The sequence below is a fragment of the Linepithema humile genome, chromosome 8, assembly GCF_040581485.1.
Source record: "Linepithema humile isolate Giens D197 chromosome 8, Lhum_UNIL_v1.0, whole genome shotgun sequence".
Classification (NCBI taxonomy): Eukaryota; Metazoa; Arthropoda; class Insecta; order Hymenoptera; family Formicidae; genus Linepithema; species Linepithema humile.
The window spans coordinates 9,863,853-9,888,145 of record NC_090135.1 but is presented as its reverse complement, the minus strand read 5'-3'; the positions used below and the strand labels follow the sequence as shown (position 1 = coordinate 9,888,145).

The 24,293-nt window shown below is 37.1% G+C and overlaps 1 protein-coding gene across 7 annotated transcripts in view; it reads right to left on the bottom strand.

Moving 5' to 3' along the window:
- LOC105676826 (whirlin) overlaps nt 1-24,293 on the bottom strand; it is a 75,945-nt gene that overhangs the window by 48,732 nt on the left and 2,920 nt on the right. For 4 of the 7 annotated variants that reach the window (XM_067360530.1, XM_067360534.1, XM_067360535.1 and 1 more), the window contains exons 2-4: nt 10,336-10,717; nt 9,331-9,710; nt 2,623-2,771 (exon numbers count right to left, since the gene is read on the bottom strand). In XM_067360530.1, coding sequence (XP_067216631.1) covers nt 2,623-2,771; nt 9,331-9,710; nt 10,336-10,682 — 876 coding nt within the window. In that variant the 5' untranslated portion in view covers nt 10,683-10,717. Of the gene's footprint in view, nt 1-2,622; nt 2,772-5,875; nt 5,888-9,330; nt 9,711-10,335; nt 10,718-24,293 lie in introns of all 7 variants that reach the window. The other 3 variants (XM_067360532.1, XM_067360533.1, XM_067360531.1) reach the window with 3 other exon arrangements.

The window sequence follows — 24,293 nt, the reverse complement described above, 5'->3', positions numbered from 1 at the left end:
TCTTTGTATATAAAAAGATTCTAATTTCATAATTATATGAGATACATTATAAAATTAATGATAGAAATATTCGAAATATCGGAATTTTAAAAATAGAAAATTGTAAAAAGGTGTAGGACTCAAAATTCTTTTTAAACAACTGTGGAATTTCAATTTCGACGCAAAATGCATTGTTACATTCATCTAACTTTCAACTTTTAATAGATATTTTCACGCTTCTCACATATTTTATTACAGCTCGAAATCGCGTTGATGTCAAATCCATCTTGTTGATATGAAAATTTATCGACGCGCGCATCTTATTAACGGCGCCAATTTAAGTTGAGAACTTCCTCGATTTTCCCGTATTAAAGTTTAATACGTCAACTTGATTCTCAATTTGAAGTTTCTTAATTTTGCATTTAAACTTATGTGGAATGTCAGTGGCTCTTTTGAATCTTCTTGTTCGACATCGGCTCACACATTGCCACTCGAGGGAAAGAGAGTGAGGGGCGACGCTTAACTTTGTATGCGCGAATATATCCGCTTAGTGTTTGCCACTTGCGAGAGCGTCGAGCGTGCTAACCGGGTGACAATGATATTCCGTTCAACCGTTTACCCTGCAGATCAAAGGGCGTCCTTCGGCGATGCTTCAGCGTGAAGGTTCGCAACGTGGACCACATTCGGTCCACGTATTGAATTATTACGTATGAAATGTCATGTTCCGAAAGAGTTCCAGTTTTATGGAATTCTTTTATAAAGTAGATATCATTTTTCCTTCTTAAAAGCAACTTCTGAGTTTGCAAAATATTTGCAATTTCTTAACTATAGTAAATTTATGAAAATATAAAAAATTAAAAAACTTATTTAATATTATTCGTGTATTTTAAAGTTAGTTTTGACGTTAAAAAGCTGACAGTATAAATTCTACACTTTTTTACACTTATTAAGATAATTAATATTAATATACAGATCTTAACATATCGAGATGTTTTTTATGTTTATTCTTTCTTGAAACATTTTTTATGTTTAATCGAAAGAAATTATGAAAGAGAGATTGAGATTATAAAAGTATCTTTTCATTTTTCAAAAATGACATTTTATATGCAATAATTCCATATCAAAGACGAAAAATTGTCATACTTCTTTCTTTCAATTGATAAAAGATAAAATTCGGAAAACGGAACGCAAACGATGGAAAGATTGAGAAACACTGGAAGAGAAGCTGGTAACAAAGGGGGTAAGAATGGGCAGGGAAACAGCTGATTTCGAGAGTGGTCCGTTCTCCAATTATTTGCGCGCGGATGCAGAGATACCGCGCGTCTCTTGCCGCTGCCTCTAATCCGATTGAGAGCTAAACTGGAACGTCCGAGGATCGATGAGGCCGTTTGTAAGGTCAGTCGTAAATATCAGATGCAGCCGCGCGATTACTCGGACCGGGACCAGATCTGGAGACGGCGGCAGACTTTTAATTGGGACGGTCCTCTCTCTAATTGCTGATTTTTGCTTCTCCCCTCGTTCTGGCAAAAAGCTCCTAATTACTACGCATGGAGACAGTGGGCGTTAAAACATTCGCGAATCTAAATGACGACCGGGAGTTTTATCATTTCTTCTGTCACTCGGGCTAATTTAAACTTGTGTTCAGAGCGGAATTTTTTATTCCACGATTGAATCGCGAATTATAATTTTGAGTATTAAAATGCTTTGAAGTTGAATTTTTAATTTGGAAGTCAAATCTCAATAACATATTCTGAAAATTAAGACTTTGCAAGACGTAGATTTTGTAATAAATTTGCAATCAAGTTTTTTTAAGGAAAAATTATAGTAAATTGTTATATTTATTAGAAAAATCTTTAATTCTTTAATATTTTAATAATTAAATTCTGGCCTTCAATCTTGATAGAATTCAACAATAAAGGATTTGTTATCCAGTCACATTCTCGCGAAACTTCATTTTTTGAAACGCTTTGACAAAACAAGATTTGCATCCAAATAAAGTTTATTTCGATAATTTGCGAGGTTTTAAAAATCGTGAGAGATTAATATCAATATTGAATTCTCGCATTCTAAAAATTAACTGCTTTATCCTCGATTTAACGAGATCGAACTTCTTCAGAAGTAACGCGCTGTAATAGGACCAAATTAGGAGATTGTAAGCTACTTTAACTCTTTACGATTCTATGTCGAGGTGAAGTTGACATAGTACTTTACATTCTCGTACATAGTTCTCCAAATAGTTGAAGTAACGTATGGTTACAATTAGAAAACTATTTTTCCAATCTTATCTAAATTCCTAAAACTTTCTAGATAACAAGAATTCATTGTTACATCTTAATCTGATTAGCATTAAAATAAGAATGAAATATTTAATATTGAATCAATACTATTAACTTTGACGAAGAAGTCAATAATATTAAAATTAATTAATATTGAAATTAATTTAGATCAAAACGCTAACGGTAAGAAGAAAATTTGATAAGACGGGAGGTTAAGGAGTTGGCAATGGAAATAACAGATAATAATAAATAATAAGAATTATCGCGTACTAAAAATTAACTGCTCTATTTCACGAAGTCTTTAACGTATTTGGAAGTGACGGGCGCTAATGGAACTTGAATGAATTAAAAGAGTTTTTGGACTTACCTTGAGTGCCTCCTCGTGGGTGACCGCGCGGAAGGGTGTGCCATTCACCTCCAGGATGGTGTCGCCCGGCCTGAGTCCGGCGCGCTCCGCCACCGAGCCTTCTTCCACTCGCGAGATGTAGACGCCCACCCCTGAGAACAGTTCACAAACTTCCCATCAGGCCGGTTAAGCTGCCTCGCAGCTTGCGCTGCGATCGGTGCCGACTAAAACCTTCCGCCCATGACGCGACGACTCGCCCGAACGAATTTTTCATAAAAAAATTTAAAAAAAATCGTTCCCTCCACCTCTACTCTTATTTCTGAATTTTTTTACGAGCAAATCCAGATTAAAATTTTACTTGAATTTGGTTTTATCGAGAAACGCGAGAATTCCACTACAATGCGCAAATAACATTTCAACAGATTTTTTAATCACGAAAAATTATTTTAAAATTATTCGAAAAATGTTATCACGAAATGTTTTGTCATACAACTTTTTCAGGTTTTTAAATAAATATTCTTGTTTTAGAATTATTGAATAAAAGAATTACACCCTGATGAACTGTTTTGTTGCATTTTGCTTTTTAAATATTTGCATGGTGAGCACTGTGGAATATTTAAAAATGCGTATTGCAGCAATAGATTTTTATTTAAAAAATGTCAATATGTCGGAAAAAAATGTCGAAATTTTACACGACACAAACGCGATTTCTCTCAAATCAACAGTGGTAAGTCGCTTTATATAAACAACGGATGGATACATTCTGCGCGAGAAAGCGAAAGACCTGTTGGCAACCGCCAAGTGTGTGACAAACGGGTAGAATTTTGGACAAAGTTGGCAAACTTCCGCGATACACTTGTTGAACCGGATGTGATAAACGCCATGGGCAGAAATATTATCGTGAAAATAAGAGAGGAGAGTGAAAAAAGACGTATGCGGATGCATTAACGTGAAGTGAATACGAAAATCGGTGAATGTGTGTGCAAATTTTTTGACTTGCATGTATATTTGTGTGTACGTATATTCGTTACAGAGAAAGAGAAAAAAACATGCATAGATCCTTTGAAGAATCGAGAGGAAATGTGATTGCATCGCATGATCTGTGCATCGTGTTTGCTTTATGCAGATATATCTGTATTTTATATATATATACAAGATGTCCTAGATTAACCGTTTTATTACCCGTTAATGGCAGATTCCTAAAGTCATTTGGAGACGAAAATCTTTATATCAAAATGTCAAGGTTGCAGTAATTTTTAAATGCAAAGTATTTAAATACTTCTCATTTAAAAACTATTGCAACCTCGACATTTTGATATAAAATTTTAGTGTCCAAATGACCTTAGGAATCTCTCTGCTATTAACGGGTAATGGATGGTCTGGAACGTTTTATTTTATATATATATATATATATATATATATATATTATATATGTATATTTGATGTGTGTGTTTCGAAGAGTATTTTTCTCCGTGTCGGAAAAGCAATAATCAATAACGACCGATGCAAAGTTCAAGCCGCGCCGTTATGAATTTTTGAACGAGATTCGCGCGCGAGAAAAATTAAATCTATACAGTTAAACACGGTTGAATAATATGGTTAAAAAGTACGATTAAATTGAAAACAACTTTTATAACATAAAACGAGACTAAGATTTCGGTCAAGTTGGATATTATAGAAATGCTTTCTCTTTTCCAACTGTATTTAATTACATTTAAGTCTGTTTAATCATTCTATTCAAGATCTCATTGTCTTTGCAAAGTAGACCGCGTCAAAAATGGAAAATCTGCGGTACGGTGGATTGCGAATTCACTTGCGTACGTCATTGCAATTGCGAATGTAGGACGTACGTATAATTCTTTGTATTGTGATAATTAAACAAAATTATTACTCATTTTACATTTATATTTTTAAATTTTGTGCGCATTACATTTTTCGTAGTTCATAAAATTTTAATATTTTTACATATTTTTAGTATTTATAACAATTGCAATTATAAAAACTAATTTCATATAAGTATTACATATTTTGAATTAAAATTACTAAATATAGTTTTAATTGATATAAGATAAAACTTTGGTTATAAATTTTAACATGAAAAAATAATTTTTGATATATGATTCAGATTTCATGCATTAAAATAATTGAAATTTATACGTTTCATTTTCTGCAACCGTTCAAGTTTACTTCGCAGAGTGAATTACTTCGCAGTATAATGAAACGTTCGGTGTATATGTGTGTATGGGAGGGTTTATATGTATGGTTGGTATGTAATTTGTAGCAAAATAGGAGGAACCGTGATGATACATCGAACAGCACACTCGGACCGCATTAATGCGGTTCACGCGGCGTTGTTTATTGCGTGTTTATGCCGGAAACAGATTATCATTGTCACGTTGGGTTCGTCGGGGTTAACATAATTTCTCGAGCGGAAGAAAATGGTGACATTGTATGCAATTTTTGTAACTGAATATGTCCAGATGTAAGTAGAATTTTTCGAGAATTTTCACGAATTTTTAATTGCAATACTTGCTAATTATTAATATACAGGATGTTTTGTGCGGTCAAAGCTAGCTGGATTATATATTTTTAAATGTAGTCTGTCTTTTAAATTTAAACATGATTTTTAAGAAATACTAATTTAATTGCATACAAATTTTTTAGTTTAAATTTCTAACGTTAAGTTAAACAACGCGATAATTAAGTACACAAAATACTTTGAATCATCCAAAAAATAGAAAAGTTTAATTGCCCATTTTTCTCAAACAATAATATTTATAATTTTTACTGTTAAATAAAATAATTTTTCATATTAAAAAGTAGCTATGTAGCTATTTGTTAAAAATAATTTTTTAACATTTAAATTTTTGCACTAACAATAGCGGTCGAGAACTCGTTAGAGAAGCATCCCGTTCACAAAAATAACTTTGGCGAGAGATGGAATAATATAATATATCGAATTGCAATACACATATATTTATTTCTATTTAATGAAATGATATTTAATTAAATGCGAAAGCGGTGTTTTTCCATTGTTCCGATCGCGCCACTTCGCGTGAAGCTTTTTGTGACTGACGCGAGTATGTGTGTTACACGAGTAGGCTCATCTTTCTACGCACTCATACACGCTACACGCAATATGCAACAGTAACACCCATGCAACGAGCTGTGTCGGCCGTGCCAAGTCTAGAAAAAGGAAGTAGCTTTCTGACAGAGAGAGATACTCGTGGTGGTGCGATGCGTTCTAACCCTCCTTTCTCTCGTTGACTGTTACCTGACTGCACTTCTGGTACGCGAAACAGAAAATAAGAATGACACAACGCAAGTTGGCTTATTCTCGATCTCAGCCGTTCGGTCGCGAATGACGATGATGAAAGTCTCGCAGAAAACTCGCGAAGCCCGGCCTTGGAAACGTTTACCGCGTTAAACAATTCGACGAAGCTCAACATCGAGCTTGCGCTACTTCACGAAACAAATTTGTAGTGATATTATTAATAATTGTAATGATAATAAGTCTCAGTAGCGTTAAATGTAAATTATTCGGTATTTGATTGCATATTGATAAATGTTTGCACCATTATAATGTTTATTTAAATATAACATTTAAATATTATAAATAGCATATGTTATATTCATTTAAACATGAAACAAACGTCACGAGCTGATTTAGTTTGGAAATTAATTCTAGTAGCTTTTGCATTTTGATGAATTTCGCAAATTTTAAGTTAGCTCTGCGCCACAAGCAGATGCGAAATATTTCCATACAAAATTTCGAATCTTGATCGGAATTTTTACATTCTAATCATAAAAAAATTGATTCCAGTAAATAAATATTTTCCTTCAACTTTCTGCGAATTTCAGCATCGTCTGAAACGAGGTTAAATGCCACGATTCACGTGGGAGGCAAAGACGGTTCTTTTGAGGGTCGCCCGGAGCTTCCGGTTTCACGCTCGAGTTCTCTCGGCGATGATAAAGCTCTTGCAAGCGATGGTTTCAGCGCGCGTATGTGTGCAGCATCGCGTGCGTGATTAAGCATGAGATTTAACGCTCGCAGTCCCGCACGTCATAGCAACAAACGGAATCGTCATATCATCGCATTTGATTTTGCTCTCTTCTGTAATGTTAACATCTGTTGAATTTTTAAGTCTTTTTTTTAACTTAAAGCATAAAAAAGTATATTCTTACTGTTAAGATATACTATTTTATTACACAAACTTGAGAGAGCGATAGATATAATTATTTTTGATATTGAGAATTTTTTCTTGATGTTGCATGACATAATTTAATATTTTTTAATGATTTATCTTAAGAATCATTAATATTACATCGCGAAACAGTTTGATTTGTTTCTGAGACTGCGAGAATTAAGTGATTGAAGACCGTGAAACCACTTATTATTTTAATAATTTAAAGGCGGCACTCTCGCGTATCCTTGCCTCGTCACGTGAATCTTGTATGAGGTTTTTCATCTATCAGTTGAAAAATCTTTCTGGGAAACGCAATGTCCAAGAATGTTTAAATGATCATTTTAAAAAATGTTTGAAATGCGAGAGTGTGGAGAATATGAAAAAGATATTCAATTGAAAAAACTAAGCCATCAATGTACACATGTACGATTTGAATGTTGAAATAATTGTTTTTTTTTCTATTTTATTATGAAAACTTAAAGTACTTTGCTCTTCATCAAAAAATTTAATTCTATTATTATTATATCATATTTTGGAACTAATTATGCCAAATTATAAAAAATAAATTTATAGTAAAAATAATTAACCGAGAAATTGCAACAATAGTTGTCAATTTACGCACGAAGCTTCTATTTCTTCGGCAGTCGAGTTCTCCAGAAAGATTAGGCGAAACGGTGAATTTCCGTCGGATTTCCGGCGCAAACGCGTTTCGATGGGTCGATAGCTCGTTATCGCTCGTCGACCATCGAACGGCAAGCCGACCGGAATTTTTATTCTTTCGTGAAGGGGTAAAAAAATAAAAGGCAGGCGGAGAGACACTCTGTGCGAAACGCGCTTGTTTCTTCTCCACCGAGTTCGCGTGCAAGCAATCGTCGCTGCGGCGGAAAACGATGCTTAACGATCGTGAAAATGCTTTTCCCCCCCTCCGCTTTCGAGTGTCGTCCTTGCGACGGGAAAATTCATTTCCTGACCGCGCGCTCGTTAATCGATATAAACTTCGAGTGTAATTCGCGTTGTAAATACAAATGAACACTCGTAACAATCTAATTATGAGGCGAATGATAATTATTTTCGGGTTAAGATCATTAATTTAACTATTAGTTTGCAAACAGAACGATAAAGAGTTTGTTAATGTTCTACGTGAATATTTCGATAATGCTCTAATAATTTTCTGCAATCTGATTCAATATAATTAAATAAAAATACACTTTTAATTAATAAAAAAAAATAGTATATTTGATAATTTGATATGAAAATAGCATGAAATTTTTTGATATGATTTTCTCAACTAAATATGCTATGGCAAATTGTGCGAATGATAAAGGGCACTTAGCGCAAACACGTGTCGTCGCGAGGACAATGCAAATGCGCAAGGACGATTCGGCGATTTATGCTGAAGCACGTACAAGCGCAAGGTGTCGCCGCGCGATATGAGTGCCAACCGGGGTGACGTAGGCGCGCAGCACGAGAAAGAAACAATCAAAGAAACGAGTTGGCAGCGATAAGTGACAAGCGCGAGTCATCTGGCGGACCGGCTCGAATTGCGGAACCTTGATACACCGCAAATATAAACTCTTGTATAGATTAGATTATTGACCAGACTATTGATAAATTGATAGACCGTTAAATATCGATGTTTCTATTCTTAGAAACGTCGGATCTCTCTGCGTTCGCGTATTTTTATCGCATATTTTTAACGTCGTAGATTGTCGGAGTCGTAAATCTTTGCTTGTCTAAAGATTTCTAGTTATCTAAGAAGTGAGAATTATAGCATGAAAAATTTATGATACCGCGAACTGTTTAGTGACAGATTTACGACATTAAAATAGTCGAATCGAATCATTGAATTGGTACCATGTTTTTCTCAACTCTAATTTTACAGATTATTATAATTATTAATGGAATATAACGGATAATTAGTATAATTAATGTTTATATTTAAAGAATTGAATAAATTTTATAAATAAAATTTTATAATATTGAAAAGTACTTAGCATCACAAAGTTATAATTTATTTTTAAAATATATCGAATTGTATTCTGTTGGACTTTTATTCCACATTTTTTTCTCTACTTTTATAAAAAAATTTTATATGAAAGTTAACACGTTATATTTTTTACTAATGATTGACATAATTAATCTTTATTTGAAATTTTTTATAGAAATAATAATTTATGATAGCAAAAATTCTTGACGCAAATTACGAAGTTATAGTTTAATTTAATTGGATTCGAGTTAAAATCTCACTGGATTCTCGATGTCGAAAATCTTTTTCTCTGTTTTGCAGAAACAAATACGAAGCAATATATTTAATTTCCAGTGATTTTAAGTCAATTTCGCAACACCGATCGGTTTCTCTTTACGGTTAAGCGACTCGAGCCGCGATCGGCCAGACGACACGCGGCGCACACAGCAGTACCGTAAACGCCACGCATAATACGATGCTTTTGATTTGACTTGCGACAGTTGTGGTGCGGCAAAAAAAAAAAGACGAACTAGTTAGAGATTTTCTTTTATAAACCGTTTCTGGGAGAGACAATACCTCGTTCTCGAGGTACGAAGTACGGCGACGGGGGTAGCCTGAAGGTACTTCGGATCTCACCTGCGTCCTTGCCACCCTTCACGCAGATGCCAAAGCCATGGTGAGAGTCCGGCGGATCTCTCGTCATGGTGATTGTCCTTACGGTGAGCTCTTGTAGACTGAGCGGCTGCGAGATCGGCGACGTCGGCGGATTCCCGGCGTTCCCCGACTGCTGCTGCTGTTGCTGCGATTGTTGCGATTGCTGCTGCTGCTGCGACTGCTGCTGCTGCGAGGAGGCGGAAGCGGTCGGCGTGCCGCGCACCGTCGTTACGCTTGCCGGGCTGGACGCAGGTGACCTGCGGTCAGCTTGACGACGCTCGGCAACGCTGTTGCCGAACAGTCTTGAAAAGAGAATCAGAAATTGAATTATATTTAATTGTGTTTTTGCAAGCTTTAACTAGACATCTCACTATAGCAATTATGAATTTTATAATAACGAATAACTTTATTAATCGAGATTCGGAGACTAAAAATCTGCAAAATTAAAACAAACGAAATAAGGATTTGATTTTAAAAGGATTTATTATAAGAATTTTGGAGCCTTAGAGCGATAATGCTACACATCTTCGGTTTTACAGATAATTCGGAGTGTCTATTATCTAAAAAGAATTTGATAAATCTAGAATTTTCGAGGTACTTTTCTAAAAGAAACTCTCGAGAAACTCTCAAGAAATCTTTCTCTAAGATTTGAGTGGACTCCCTGTTATTGATACTATGAAGATTAATGATACCAGATGCTTCTAAAATGAAAAGCTCGCGACACAAAGTTTCGAAAGAAACGAACTATAAGTTTTACAAAACGATTCGCTTCAAAGAGAGAATATATTCGTGCCAAATACACTTCTCATATATTCATACCAAATAAGAACCTTTCCTCAAACGTCTCAGCGTAACTTGATTTCGATACACATTGAGTCCAGTCACGGAAGTCTATTTTTATTCGTCGCCATCACCGGGGCGTCGTACCTGAGCACTTGTTCCGGGGAGATGGCACCGGTGCCGGTGGTTCCCCCGTGACCCCGGTGTGATCTGTAGGGGGTCGCGTGCGAGGAATGATGATGGGGCGCGCTGGGCGGCCTCTCGACGATGGTGTAGCTGGTGCCGGGCGGGCTGTAGTAGCCGCGATGTTGAACGCCATGATGCCGGCTCGAGCTGGCTGGTTCGAGATCCTCGGCCTCGTAGCAGCCGCCGGTGCCGCTACGCAGGTAGTGCGACCCGCCGCCGGCACCACGCAGAAAGTGCGTGCCAGTGGTGCCGCCGCCCCACTGCAGCTCCTGCAGCTCGGACCCGTAGTCCTCCGTGCTGCTAGCCATGTCTCGGCTGGCGATCCGCGCCTCGTCGGTCACACCTGTCGGCCGAGCAAAGTGTTTTCCAAATTATTCAAGTTGTTATCTTGAAAACGCTTGAGACGGCAGAATCGAGCAAATTTTTGTACAGTCAAATTAATTAACAATGTAAAAAATTAAGTAGTTTTATGAAACCTACAGAAATTAATTTTAGTTTAATTTTTAGACAATTATTGAGGAAATGATTTTTTAACTGAACAATTTTGTTCGAAAATACCTACTGGACGACTTTTTAAACTTAGCATTAAAAAAGTTGTAGAAATTTTTAATTTAATTAAATTAATTTTTTACACATAAAAATTTGCTTCAAATGGAACATAATTTTTTATTGGAAAATATGCGCTTTGTACGAATAAATGTATAATTTTAATCACTAATTGGAAAATTTTAGGCGGATTTCTCTTTCTCTCGCTCTTTCTTTACATGAAAAAGAAAAAATTGTTAAACAAAGGATTTTTTAATTGAACAATTCTGTTTTTAAATATTCCATTAAACTTAATATTTAAACAAATTTAATTTTTGAATTAATTAGGTTAATCTAATTAAAAATATATATACAATTTTAATTGTATATTATTTTCTTGGAAGTATTCGATAACTTCGAACCTAGAGCTATTCTTATAAGTTTCATTAATTGAAAAGATAAAAGAGATAAGAGGTGAGATTAATAATAAAATAACAAGTTTGTGTACGATAGCCAGAAAACTTTAGGGAAAACGTATTAGGAAATTAATATTATCGAAGCTTTTGAATGTAAAAGTTGTTGACTAGCTAAACTTGCTCGCGAAGAGAGAAACATTTCTCCACTTTCGCATGAATATATCATAAAGTTAAGCGCGGCAGTGCTTGACTCGAGCGACTGAAGCTTAAGCCACGGCCTAAATTTCAGGGATGCCGGTCAGATCGATTGTAATTCTCGTAAATAAGTCAGGATGACACCGCAGGTTTTCTTGGGAGACATTTTCGTGTTGGCGAAGAAACCACGTCGAGAGTCAAATGCTGCATTAGTGACTGAAAATTTTATTACGAGACTCTCCCTGGGAAATTGCGCGCTGTCAAATGGAAATACGAAAATTCCTCACGCGGAAATTTAACGTGAATAATTGACTCGCCGAAAACACGTGACTGTCTGCAAAGTTTTTCGCTAAAACAAAGTAATGTGTTGAAACCATTCGCGTTTTTTTAGTGCAATCGTTTTATTTTCAAAAAGTTATGGAAAATTTTTATTGTTCCCTTTTTTGCGCGTAATCGATTATCTTGATATGTATTGTGCTTTACTTCGTGCTGTTGTGCAGTTGTTATCGCAAAATTGCAAACTTTTACAGTTCATATTTTGAGAAGATTATTGCAGGTATTTTATTATTACTTTTATGTTTTATAGAAAATATAGAAAATGTTTGAAGTCATAATATATATTTCTTTGCAATCAAAAGAATAAATAACGCGTGTAGCGTGTGTGTCCAGTTTGTTTAAAAACAATGATATCTGTCCCTGTGAAAAGTTGCATACGAAAAAATCGATATTCTCTGAAGCTGCTTACGTTTGTTTTTTTCATCGCAATTTGCCTAAAAATTGCAACATCTGTTTTTACAAAAATTTGCATTTGCAAAAATCGATGTGTTGAATATGCCCGCAGTTTTTGGCACAATTTGTTCACGGAATTGCATAATTTCCTTTTATAGACATTGAAATATGCTGAAGCAATAATATCGCTTTTGCACTAATTCGACCTTGTTTAAACTGTAATAATTAATTATAATGATGACGCGTAATTATACGAAATGGACAGGCGATTACGAGAATCAAATGCGTGATTTATCGCCGTGCAATTAATCATCGAATTTATTTCGGAATTTACCAAAATTAGTATTTATACAATACAAAAATATAATATACTGAAACGAAAATTGATAACCATAAATTTCCAAATCTAAGCAGTGTCTAGTGATCGGAATTTTCCTTTAGATATCTTCGGAATGTTTATCGGACGGGATGTTTCGGGACGTCTTTGGGACGGCCGCGTCATCCGCGAAGCGGCACGCGAATATATCCGCGATTTATTTTTGCGTCGCGCATCGCAATCGATTGTGTTTTTTCCGTCGCTATCATCGGGCTACCATAACGTGGATCGATTATGTTATCGATTCCCCTCCCCCCTTCCCTCCCTGCGACGACGGGAATAACGAGACAATTAAATCCGTTGCGCTCGCGGAACAGACTTCCTTGTCGTGACCGTCTAGCGATCCTAGATAGTATCTTGAACGTGGAGCGCGTCGCGACCGCGCGGTAATGGCATCGTTTTCTAGGACAAACCGGCTCCGACGTCCTTAATGGCTTCAGGAAGTCTTCCGTTATCGCCGGAACAAAACCCGAAGGTGGCTCTGAAAATTATCGCGGATAAACCACGTCGCTACATACGGAATACGTAGACCAAGTTTTTTGATCAATTTGAAAAAGTCGATACTCCGACCGAGTAGTTTTTGATAGAAAAATCAAGAATATAATAATATAATAGATAAACCTGATTTTTTCAAGTATTAAACAGTATTAAAATTTAAACAAAATATGTTATTGTTGTAATTTAGTATTATTGCATGAGAAAATAAAATTTCTTTCTCGTAAATTTAATCCCTTGCAATTTATTAATCACGCAATTATGTTATAAACAACTTGTAAACATGCAAGATTTTATGTATATAACTTTTTTATGATACAGCAATATTTACACAACATGAAAGGAACATTTATATCCGCCTTGCAAAATTTTACTCCAGTTCCAATATCTTCCGCTATTTCCCAAAAGTATCACACATATTTATTATGTAATAATAACCGTGAGCATAACATTTTATGAAGTAATAGTCATAACATCGCGGGTCGATATAACCATTCACTTTAGAATTAAGATCCAGGCATTTCTCCGCGCCATTTGACAAAAAGCCCCTAGATTAAGTCGGCCTGCTCGGTCTTTCTGCGAAAGTAAAAGTCGCGAGATTCTCCGGCTTAACACTTTGTGTCGCACAATGTTTTTCTAATTTTCCCTGTCATTCTCCTTCGCTAACAATCAGAGAGACAGTTTCGTCTATCGCAAGGTGGCCCGTCGCCAACCTTGACACTGAGAAAAGCCTGTTTGTCGGCGGCGCGGGGGACCGCTTGGCAGGCTCGCATTGGAAGTCGCCCCCGGCGGACGTTTCTAGGGGGAAGAGGGTCACGTCGGAGGAGGAACGGGTGGGTGGACGGATGGGTGGTGGTGGTCGGCGAGGGGTTGTGTCGTGTGGCCCGTCATATACGAGGGTGGGCCGATCAATACTGCGGCTGAACACCTGAAGCCGGCTTCATTCAGTCGGCAGCCCCCGTTCCGTCCGCCCCCGCGACCGCCGCCTGTAACTTCGCTACTATACTCGGCGGTGATAATAGCGCGTACGTGTGCCCGCAAGGACTGCGATTAGAAGTCACAGTAGAGCAGTGCGATAGCAGCGAAATATCGGAACGATGCTCGAGGTTTGTCGTATTTTTTTATCGAATAAAAGTCCAAATGTCGAGAATTGTTGGTTTTTTTTTTTTTTTCATTTAGAATAAAATTTTTCAGTCTGCTTTTTTAGAAAAACCCGTATCCGTGCTTTTAATTTTATTCTACGCAGAACTTAATGAAAGCAAAACGACAACTTTTGCTTGTTTCTGTAGGACTTCGCGCTCGAGAAAATCAATATGCTGAATATTCTGTAATACAATACAGTATTAATATAATGATTTATAATAAATGTCCAAATTGCATGTTACACAATTTTCTGGAATAAAAGTAAAATGAGACAGAAGTCACCGAGATAAAATAAGAAAGAGATCGACAAACGTAGACGATAGTTTCCCGAAATAAGTACAACTGTTCAAGGTAAAATCGCGTGTCGACTCGCGACATGTGTTAAAATTGCACAACGTTATTCTCGGTAAGTAACGGCGCGTATAGTTGGCGTATAACTTAAAGTCGCATTCGAACGAAGTTTTGCTTTAAGCCGACCCATACGCGGAGGCGCGCGTTTAGAATTCTGGCGGCGCGCGAGCGGGATGGATTTTATCGGGATATATTGTCCCCGGGACGGGTGATTTCGGGCAACGGTGTGGCGAGCGATACAGCTAAAAGTGTCCCGACAAAGGTGAAAGGTAGCGCAATATATTTTGCGCGTCATCCTATTTCCTTTGAAAATTGCGCGACCACGCGCGCGTGCGGGCAACAGTAAAAGAGGCGATTTTTCAGTGTGTACAGCCACTCTTTTTCCCGACGGCCGATACACGATAGGTATCGATTACGCGAATTCGCGACACCACAAAAGACATCATCTCTATGCGTGACGTCAGCCGCATCGATAAATTGTCAAAATTCACATTTCACCGCCGCGGCGAGTGACAAACTTCATTTTATCCAACGGTCCACGGGAGAGAAAGCCGGCGTTGCGTTTTATGCAAATCGCGAGCGGTCCAAAGAAATGTAAATTTCAACGAAACGACGCTGTATCACTCTGACACAGTGAAATGAGATTAACCCATTTAATACGATTCGAGCGAACGGAGTGCCAAGTATTCGCTCTTCTCTTGTCCGCCGGAATATGAGTCGAATGAAATATTAATTTGATGAAAATTTACTTTTTTAATATTCTCATGAATATTTTCAGATAATTTGTTAAATTTCTACAAGCCTGTGTACTTGGCGACTTTTTCCGAAAAGATGATTCTTCTTAATTCAGCAAAAATTCATTTTTTAAGTACTATTATAAATATTCTCAGATACATTTTTGAACAATTTTACTTAGTCAATTATTTGGAGGATTTTTTTGAGAAATTAACATGTAGTTTATAGCTCATAGGAAATATTATGTTAAAATATTATATCACGGCGTTTTTGTCAGCGAAAAAGGTCACTGAATTTTCCGACGAATAATGCGGCGTAGAGATTCATTATTCGCCAAGTCTGGCACGTCTTGTATTATGTAGCGTACATCCGCGGCTTTTATTCCGACTTGTTAAACGTTCACGGTTCACAGAGAATTATTTATCGCGCTACATTGTTGTCGGCGATGAAAAAGCGCGGAGAGCATGAAGAAACGATGGGACAGCGAGATTTTTGCAACGACGCCTGGCAATCCGCGGAATTTCGGATTCGCGTTTGCTCGCTCTTGCGTAATTTGCGTTGCATTCTTGTCACGTCACAATCGCCGCGGTGCGTTGTGATTGTGGTTAATCCTTTCACAAAGCGCGCGATTCTCGGCTTTTCAGGAAGAAAGGCGAGACGACTGCGAAGCAAAATAAGAACGTCGATTCTTGGCGAAGTATTCCGAAGAAGTGCGCTTAGAGAATTCTCTTGTCGAAAAATCAAACAAAGAAAAGGCTGGCAATGGTTTTATATATCGATTAAATTCCTCAGATTCCAGCTATTTAACCATAAAATTTGCAGAACGTGCTTTCTGCGGCTTTTTAAAATTAAGTACTAATACAACAATCTCTTACTTTAAGCTCATGTTTTTCAAATTTATTTCTGACAGTATAAATCCTTGAAATGTTTAAAAAAAGATATTTATGAGAAAGAATATTATTAAAATTTAATGCATTTAGTACCAATATAAATAATTTTTAAATAATTTATGAAAAAGCGAATTAATAAGCTAAAAATTATAAATTATCAATTCTTTATTGAAAATCGATTCTTTATTTTATTATAATTTAAATAGTTTTGCTATAGGTTTTGTAATATTTTTACATCTGCATCATTGCATCGACGTTTTTATTATTGATACCTGCCTATTTCGCGATCGATTTCCCCTTTATATTCCGCAACGATTACGTTAATCATTTTTATTCGGTGTTTTTGCGACTGCTGCAAAGCATTTCCAATTAAACGTTTAGTTCGTGCATGAAAATAGCGTTCCTCTCATTTAGTCGCAAGTGCGAATGCGTGGGAGTGTAATGTCGCGTTCGATGTATCGATGGTTTCGCTCGTACAAAAGGCTCGCAATGTGCAAAATCAATACCGACCCGCATAAATGTGGCATCAAACGAGAGAAGTATCATCTCCGGAGAACGAGAAAAAAAAGGAAGAGTTTAATTCGAAATAGATCAATTAATCGGACATTTGACGTCGCGATCGGTTTCATCTTCACGCTCGGAAACAATCGCGCCGATCATTTTCGTTAGCCGCACGTTTTCAGCGACTGCTGTAAAGCGTTTCCGACAATCGGACGCTCGTTCAGCGCTTCTTCCGCGAACACGAGCGAGCCTCGATACGCTGCGCGCAAAATGCTACTCTCGATATGCGCACTTTAATATCTTTCCGCCGAAAAAAGTCGGCCGCCGTATTTATCGAGGTACTGCAAAATGTGATAAAGCGGCGCGGCTGAATTCTCGCGACGCGGTGCACTCGATCGAGAGTCCGGAATTCGTTCGAGTCAATTAACGATTTTTTTTGTCGTCGTTGTCGTCGTCCGTGTTCAATCGCCACGTCATGTCGAGCGCGCGCGGCTTAAGCCATCGGCTCTCTATTGACCGTACATACGTGCCGGTCGTTCTAAAAATAATCTCGGTTCATAAGCACCGATGTTATTCGACGTGAAGGAGCAACCGATCGGGTACAGTTAGCCGCGCGCGCGCGCAGCCTTAATTGCAACGCGAAATGCAGGATTAATGCGCGCCGTTTGCATGCCGCCGGCACGGAGAAACGCGCGATTAAGACAGCTAGGTGGGCTTGAAGAAAGTATTCAAGACGAAATTTCTAAAGTATACACGAAGTGATATAAAAAATTCGACACAATAATAATATGAGTTAAATTTTTAAGCAAAATATGGGCGATGTGAAATATAAATTTGCAATATAGACAACTGAAATAAAATTATAGACAAGGATACGATGAATAAAATGCAATACAAAACCTGTAGAATAATAATGAGTAATGATAGAAAATAATGCATGTGATTATTCTGTTTGTAATTTTTAACTTTTATATCGCGTGCATTATTGTTTCTTGTTGAATATGATTTTATTTTAATATTTTTTCTACAATTCACAAGTTGAGATCAACACGTTCTGATAGGAATACGATAGTTTTTTTTTTACAATATTTTTTATGTGTACAATAATTTGTAATCATTAAACTTGAATTAATAAAATCTTTCGTATTTCTCATAAACAAGATCTCTCTTTTGAAAAGATAGAAATGAAAAGAATTGCCGAGTCGCAGGAAGCAAATTTAATTAAAGCGGAGGCATCTGATCGAACTTTTGATATAAGCTGCAATCGACGCGAGCACATTCTTCTTGCGATTCGTGATGAAATATCGTGTAATATTACAGAGCGCTTTCTCCCACGGTTCTCCGATATGAAGCGCAACATACTCGGGGCGTGCACGTCGCGAAAGGATAATTTCAGACGTCGTTTGGATGGATATTGCATCCACGACGCGGAACGACATGAATTTTCCACGGAAATTTCCGCGGGAGTCAAGCTGGTGCGCACTTCGGACGGGACCGACGTCGTCGTCCGTTTACCGCACACCTGAGTCTCATCGCGCGTATCCCGACGGTGTACAACGCCGCGAATGCACCGTAGGTCGAGAATATACCCGTCGCGTGAAATATCGCAACTGCAACCGCCGCAGCGTCACGACGGGAAGCGAAACATCAGTTATTCGTTCAACAGCTATTAAAAATCGTGCTTTGAAATACTTGTTAATAACATAAAAATTGTATCTGACATTTGAATATAAATTTCAACCTGTGCTTGTATCGAATTTCAAGAGACCGCTCAAAAATTAAATGGGAATTGGAATTCAGATTTTTGTAAATTTAACATTTCGAAGCCGGCGCGTAATTATAATTCTATTAATCGGCATAAATTTAATTAGCATAATTCTGTTGATTCAACGTAAGCGCGAATTTATTCTTCGCAAAGCTCATACTTTTTCTTTGCAATATTAATAACCTTTTACATTCAACAAGTAAATAAGAAAGCGTATTTCATTAACATTAATAGCATCGTAAAAAATATAATTTTTTTAGGAAAAATTGTTTTATTTATCGCCCAATATTTTCTTTTATGCATTTTAGATGATTAGATAGACGGTTGTATAAAGATTCTATCAGTCCAACTAATATTATTACGACGTGTAATTCACAAATTGAATGGCGCATCGAGGATTCAATCGGACCGGAATTCACGAATCACCCGGCCCGGCGGCGGCATTATGTGATCGGTTTAATGTGTGCAAATTGTGTGTGCGCGGGTTATGCGCGCGGCCCAGTGTGGCTAAAGCACATATATAAGCGGCTATAAATACCCCGGGTCGTCCTATCGAACCCGATCGCGCCCCCGTGCATCGCACGAAGCCCCGCTTCAGCCTTCCGCTGAAAGTTTCGTGCAAAAGCAAGCAACGGACGTGCGTGCCGAATCACTTCGTCACGAATGACGAAGCGATCCGCCAAGGGCACCGCTCGACGGATGATTTGCAAGATTTCTTCAGGATTTCCTCTTGTTTCGCGGAAAAAGTAATTTTTTTTAATTGAAAAATTTGAATGAAACCGCGAAACATCGAAAGGAAACCACTTGCCGTTTTTACAAACGGATTTTATTCCGCGAGAAGCAGCCCGGTGGCGAGCGCCGGTGGAAGCGACGTCGATTTCCGGCGGCCGGTCGAGCACGGGCGAGATTGGGCGGTTAAGCGAGCACGAGCCCGATGAAGTGTGAAAAGCGAATTGGTCACGAACCGCGATCTGTATCTGGACGATGATGCGGGCAAGGGCAACGGCTGCTTCGCGAAAATAAATGGCCGTCGCGTGGCGGCTTATGAATATGTTTCGATACGCTCCGCCGTTTTTCATCGTTTTTCGCGGTTAATCGAATCTGCTGTCGCTGTCGCCGCGCTATCTTGGATCCGAGCGAGAAATATATCCAACTCGCGACCACGAGGAAAATTAATCCAAAATGCAAGCGCGTGGAAGTTGTTTATTGACCAAAAATCAATTAAAAAAGTAAATTGTTTTTTTTACGCTCCGCTAATTATCGGGATATAAAAGGAGTAAATACGGGATGCAAAAACGGTGCTGGCATTAATGGGGATAACGAGTGCGATATTAATAATGCACCATAAATAAAGAATGATAATAAATTGAAAAGTGAAATAAAAGACACGAAATAAATACGCGATTACGAAATTCATTGTCGCGATAAATTGCTATAGCTCATAATTAGATAATTATATATTTCTCACGCGTGCTTTAAATATTTTAATTATTAACGCAATTGGTGATTAACTACGCTCGTCTTTTCTCAGAATTAAAAGCGCAGAAGTTAAATAAGCCTATAAAATACACAGTTGCGGAACAGCAGCCGCAGTAAATTACAATAACCGGTAATTAAATAATCATATATCAATCTTACACACGCTTGCAACACTTCAACTAAATGCAGGTTTGCCGATTAGCATAATAATCATTAATCTCGCTTATCTTCTCCTGGAATCGCTTCCTAGAATCAAGATTGCGGGCGAATAAAGTCGAATTCGCAAGGCTATCAATTCTTTAGCTAGCAATAATATAATATTTTCCACTCACGCCAGAGCGACATTCCGGCCGAAAGTGGTCTTTTTCGCACGGAAATCGTTAACTTTTCCAATTTCACGTCACGCCAGTCGTAAAGAGGGACTCTTAGGTCTTCGGGAAAATAAACCGGCGTCTTTTCACGCGAGCCCACTTTTCGCGTCCCCTTTCCATTTCCCTTTTTCTTCCCCGTTTCTTGCCAACATCGCGAATCGCCTCTGCATTGCGTGGCGATTCACGTCGCAATGTTGAATATTCACGAAACATGTCCGCGCAGAGCTCTATAAGTAAATTCCCACGAATTGCACTCGGCCCAAAAGCATCTGGCGTAATTTATTTCGATCACGATACCGCGATACCGTATCACGTATTTATCATAGAACTCGCCGCGAATGCAGCAGTTGAGTTGAACATAAAATGTACATGAAAATTTATGTTGCTAAATTAAAGTCATGAAATTCTTTCAAGAATATTTCAGAAAACAAACTGAAAATTAAATTAAACTAAATTTTATTTCTTATTCAATTTAACTAGCTAATAATTATTATTCAGCTGCACATAGTAATTAAGAATTATAATTGAAAATTAATAGAAGCAATATAATTAATCTAAATATACAATTTTTTGATTATATTAGCAATATTCGATGCATGTGCATATATCCTGTACAAGAACTTGCGTACTTCACTGCAGATTCTCCGAGTTCAAAATTACCGGCGCATTTTACGAGCGATGCATTCGATAATCGCGAGTATATAAACGTCCGGCGAATCCATCTATTAATAATACGGGGTGAGACATTTATAAGCAGCGCGCAGCGATCAATGATGGAGTCGTCCACAATGACTTATTTTTGCGTCACACGCTGTCGACCCTTCGCTGTCGCGGTCCCGAGAAAAATGATGAAGGAGCTCTTTCAGGAAGCGGGATGAAAATGGCGCGGTAGCGGTGGTAGCGCGCTGACAGGAACAGTTTTCAGCAGTCGGAAGAATGTTAATAAACGATTTTGCGCGAGTATCGAGTAACTCAATTTGGATGCGACTAACTTTCGTTCGTGGCTAAAATGTAGTTGCAGTAAATGAAACGATCCTTTGAATATTCATACCTCTTCAATATTTTCGGAACAATGAAAAATATCGAAATAAAACCAAGTTTAATTGCATTGCAAAATTGCGATGCTCGATATATATTTTATGGAAATTTAGCAGATTTCTGTTTTTTATGCGTAAATTTAAAAAATTTTTTATTGTATTGGAATTTTCAACTTCTTTTTGAGAATTTTGGTCAATTTAAACAAATTCTATATTTATATTTTTTCAATATATTTTTCCATGTTTTTATTCATTTTGCATCTAACTTTCTTTTTCATTAAATATATTTATAAAGAAATGAATACGACCATCTCTTTATCGTTATTTATAGAACAATTTACGACAAAAAATTGACTTGATATTTTTTTATTATTATGTTTTAGATTAAAAAATTATATAACTTTACGCACTTTAATATCTTTGTAAAGGAAAAAGAACAAAACTTTATCGAGGTAGCGTCACCACTGATTTCTGATCCATAAAACGATGCATCTCTTAAATTCTTTAAATTCCTGAGCAGCACGTAGCGATATCGGAGGAATTTCATCCCCGTAGCGTGCCGCGGGCAGGGGACGACCGAGAGGGGATCGAATCCAATTTCCCGTGACAGTTAGCGTGACTGTGTCGCGCGTGCATTCAGAATTTACCGCGTGCCCGGTCGCGGTCGAACGGAGAGAACAGATCGCAACTGTCCAAGTTACATTTATAACGTTATGTGTGGCCACGTGTGTGCCGTGTAAACCGACGACGTACCGCCGGACGGCTCGGCGTATTTTGCGCGCGGGAAAGCGAAGGCGGATGAAGTAGAAAAAAAACACAGGGGAGCGTCGCATTCAGTTTGTTGCACTTGTCAGGCGTGAAATGTACATATAACGTGGAAACTATACGGCGTTTACATTATTGAAGCGAAGTCTCCCGCCTCGAGGAGAGTTGCCGAGCTATTTTTCAGGAGTTGATATACGCACGCGACAGTGATATCTTTTCTTTATGAACCATTTTTGTAAAAAATTTATTCTGCAGGACGAGAAGACTTCTAATTTACAATGCAATGTATATTGACTAGGGTTTTATGGTCTACTTAAAATAAAGTGGAATCTAATTGAGTAAACTAACTAATTGAATAAACTTTTATTGGATGAACGATATTGATAAAAAAAACTTTAAACATAACAGTGATGTGACTGGAGAAATTTGATACCAATGTTTATTTAAGAACGCACTCAGGAATTTATCGTTTAACTGAGCAGTTTATTGACAGAGCGAACGAGTTTTCAGAAGTTACAAAAAACGTTGATATAACGTAATTTTTTTCACGAACAATTTTTGCACAAAGGTTTATTTTGTGAAATGATGATTTCGGTTTTACGGTGTGACGTGCATCCATCAGATTTTTATTTAATTTAATTAATAAAGGAAGTCTAATTGAGCAAATCGGTTTTTATTATTTTTTATATGCATTTTTTTTATAAAAAAAAAATTTTTATACGAGGATATAATGGAGGGTATTTGGAATCAATTTTAATTCAAGGATGCACGTCAGGAATTTATGGTTTAATTGAGCGGTTTATTGACAGAGCGAGCTATCCTATGATGAAGTCTAATCGAGAAAAATTGGTTTTTATTAAAACGTCCATAGCTGATGTATTTCCAATATTGACGTGGAACTTTTTTGCTTGTTACGTTTTTGCGTACCACGGCGTATAGAAAGAGTGTCATTGATCCTTGCTTTTATGGTTCATTCTCCCATCAAATACTCAAAGAGAGCACTCCAGCGTAATATTTGACGATCGAGTAACAAGTAAACAACCGGTTTTGCAATTATACAGTTTAAAAAGTTTCAAAAAGTATGTATTGTATTTTAATTTTTCAACGCAGAACGATTGAGAGATGATAGAACGCACGCTTAAGTAAATGGAAAATAATTCCGAGTTAAAAATTACGAAAAAAATATCATTATGCATTTTTTTTTCAAAACTGTAGAATTAAACATTTCGGTTTCCGCAAGGATGACTGAACCGCACAGTCATTTGGGCTTAGCAAACCCACGGACCTGAGCTCAGTACACTGCGGTCATACACACACATACACACACGTACAATTACACAAGTGATTAAGAATTATACGAGAAAAACAGATTAAACGTGCGAACAGAGTAGAAAGGAATTAGAGTTTTGATTAAAAGAAGTTAATGAGATAACGTGCAAAATTGTTTGAAGATCGAATTGAAAGTATTACACTAAAAAAAAAAAAAAAAAAGAGTTGAAATATATCTCGGTAGCTCAAGTTACTCGTTTCAAGATTTCACAAAAATAAAATCCACTTGTAATTGACCGTAAAATAAACTCTTCTCATCAATTTATATTTCTCAAGTGCAATTTATCGATTTACTCTTTTTATTCGCAGTTTAACTTTTTTATTGACTGAAGTAAATGTGCTTTCCGTATTTATTTAGTTGCGGTTCTCACTTATATATATGTATATATATATGTGTGTGTGTTTGATATATTATCAGTAACTGCGTTTAAAAGACAGTTTAAAAATTTCGATATAGCGCTAGATAAACTGATGAATCTTTGATGAATAAGACGAGAGCGATTCGTATTTTAAAGATATGAATCGATAAAAAATTTATACTACGATAAGTGAAATGCAAGAGTGAATTTTATTTTTGCAGAATGTTAATTTGAAACAAGTTACCGAGATATTTTCAAGTTTCGAAAGTTAGCACGCTCAATTTTCCCTGAATTTGAATATTTTGTGTAAATAATTCATAACTGGGATGCCTGAAATTCACTTTCCCAGTGTTAGAGGAAGTTATCCCGCTTTTCGACAAGGAATATCGCATCCACGAAAACCGCACCCCTCGTCCCGGGGTAGCTCGTTTCGCCGGCGAGCCACTCGATTGCGACGT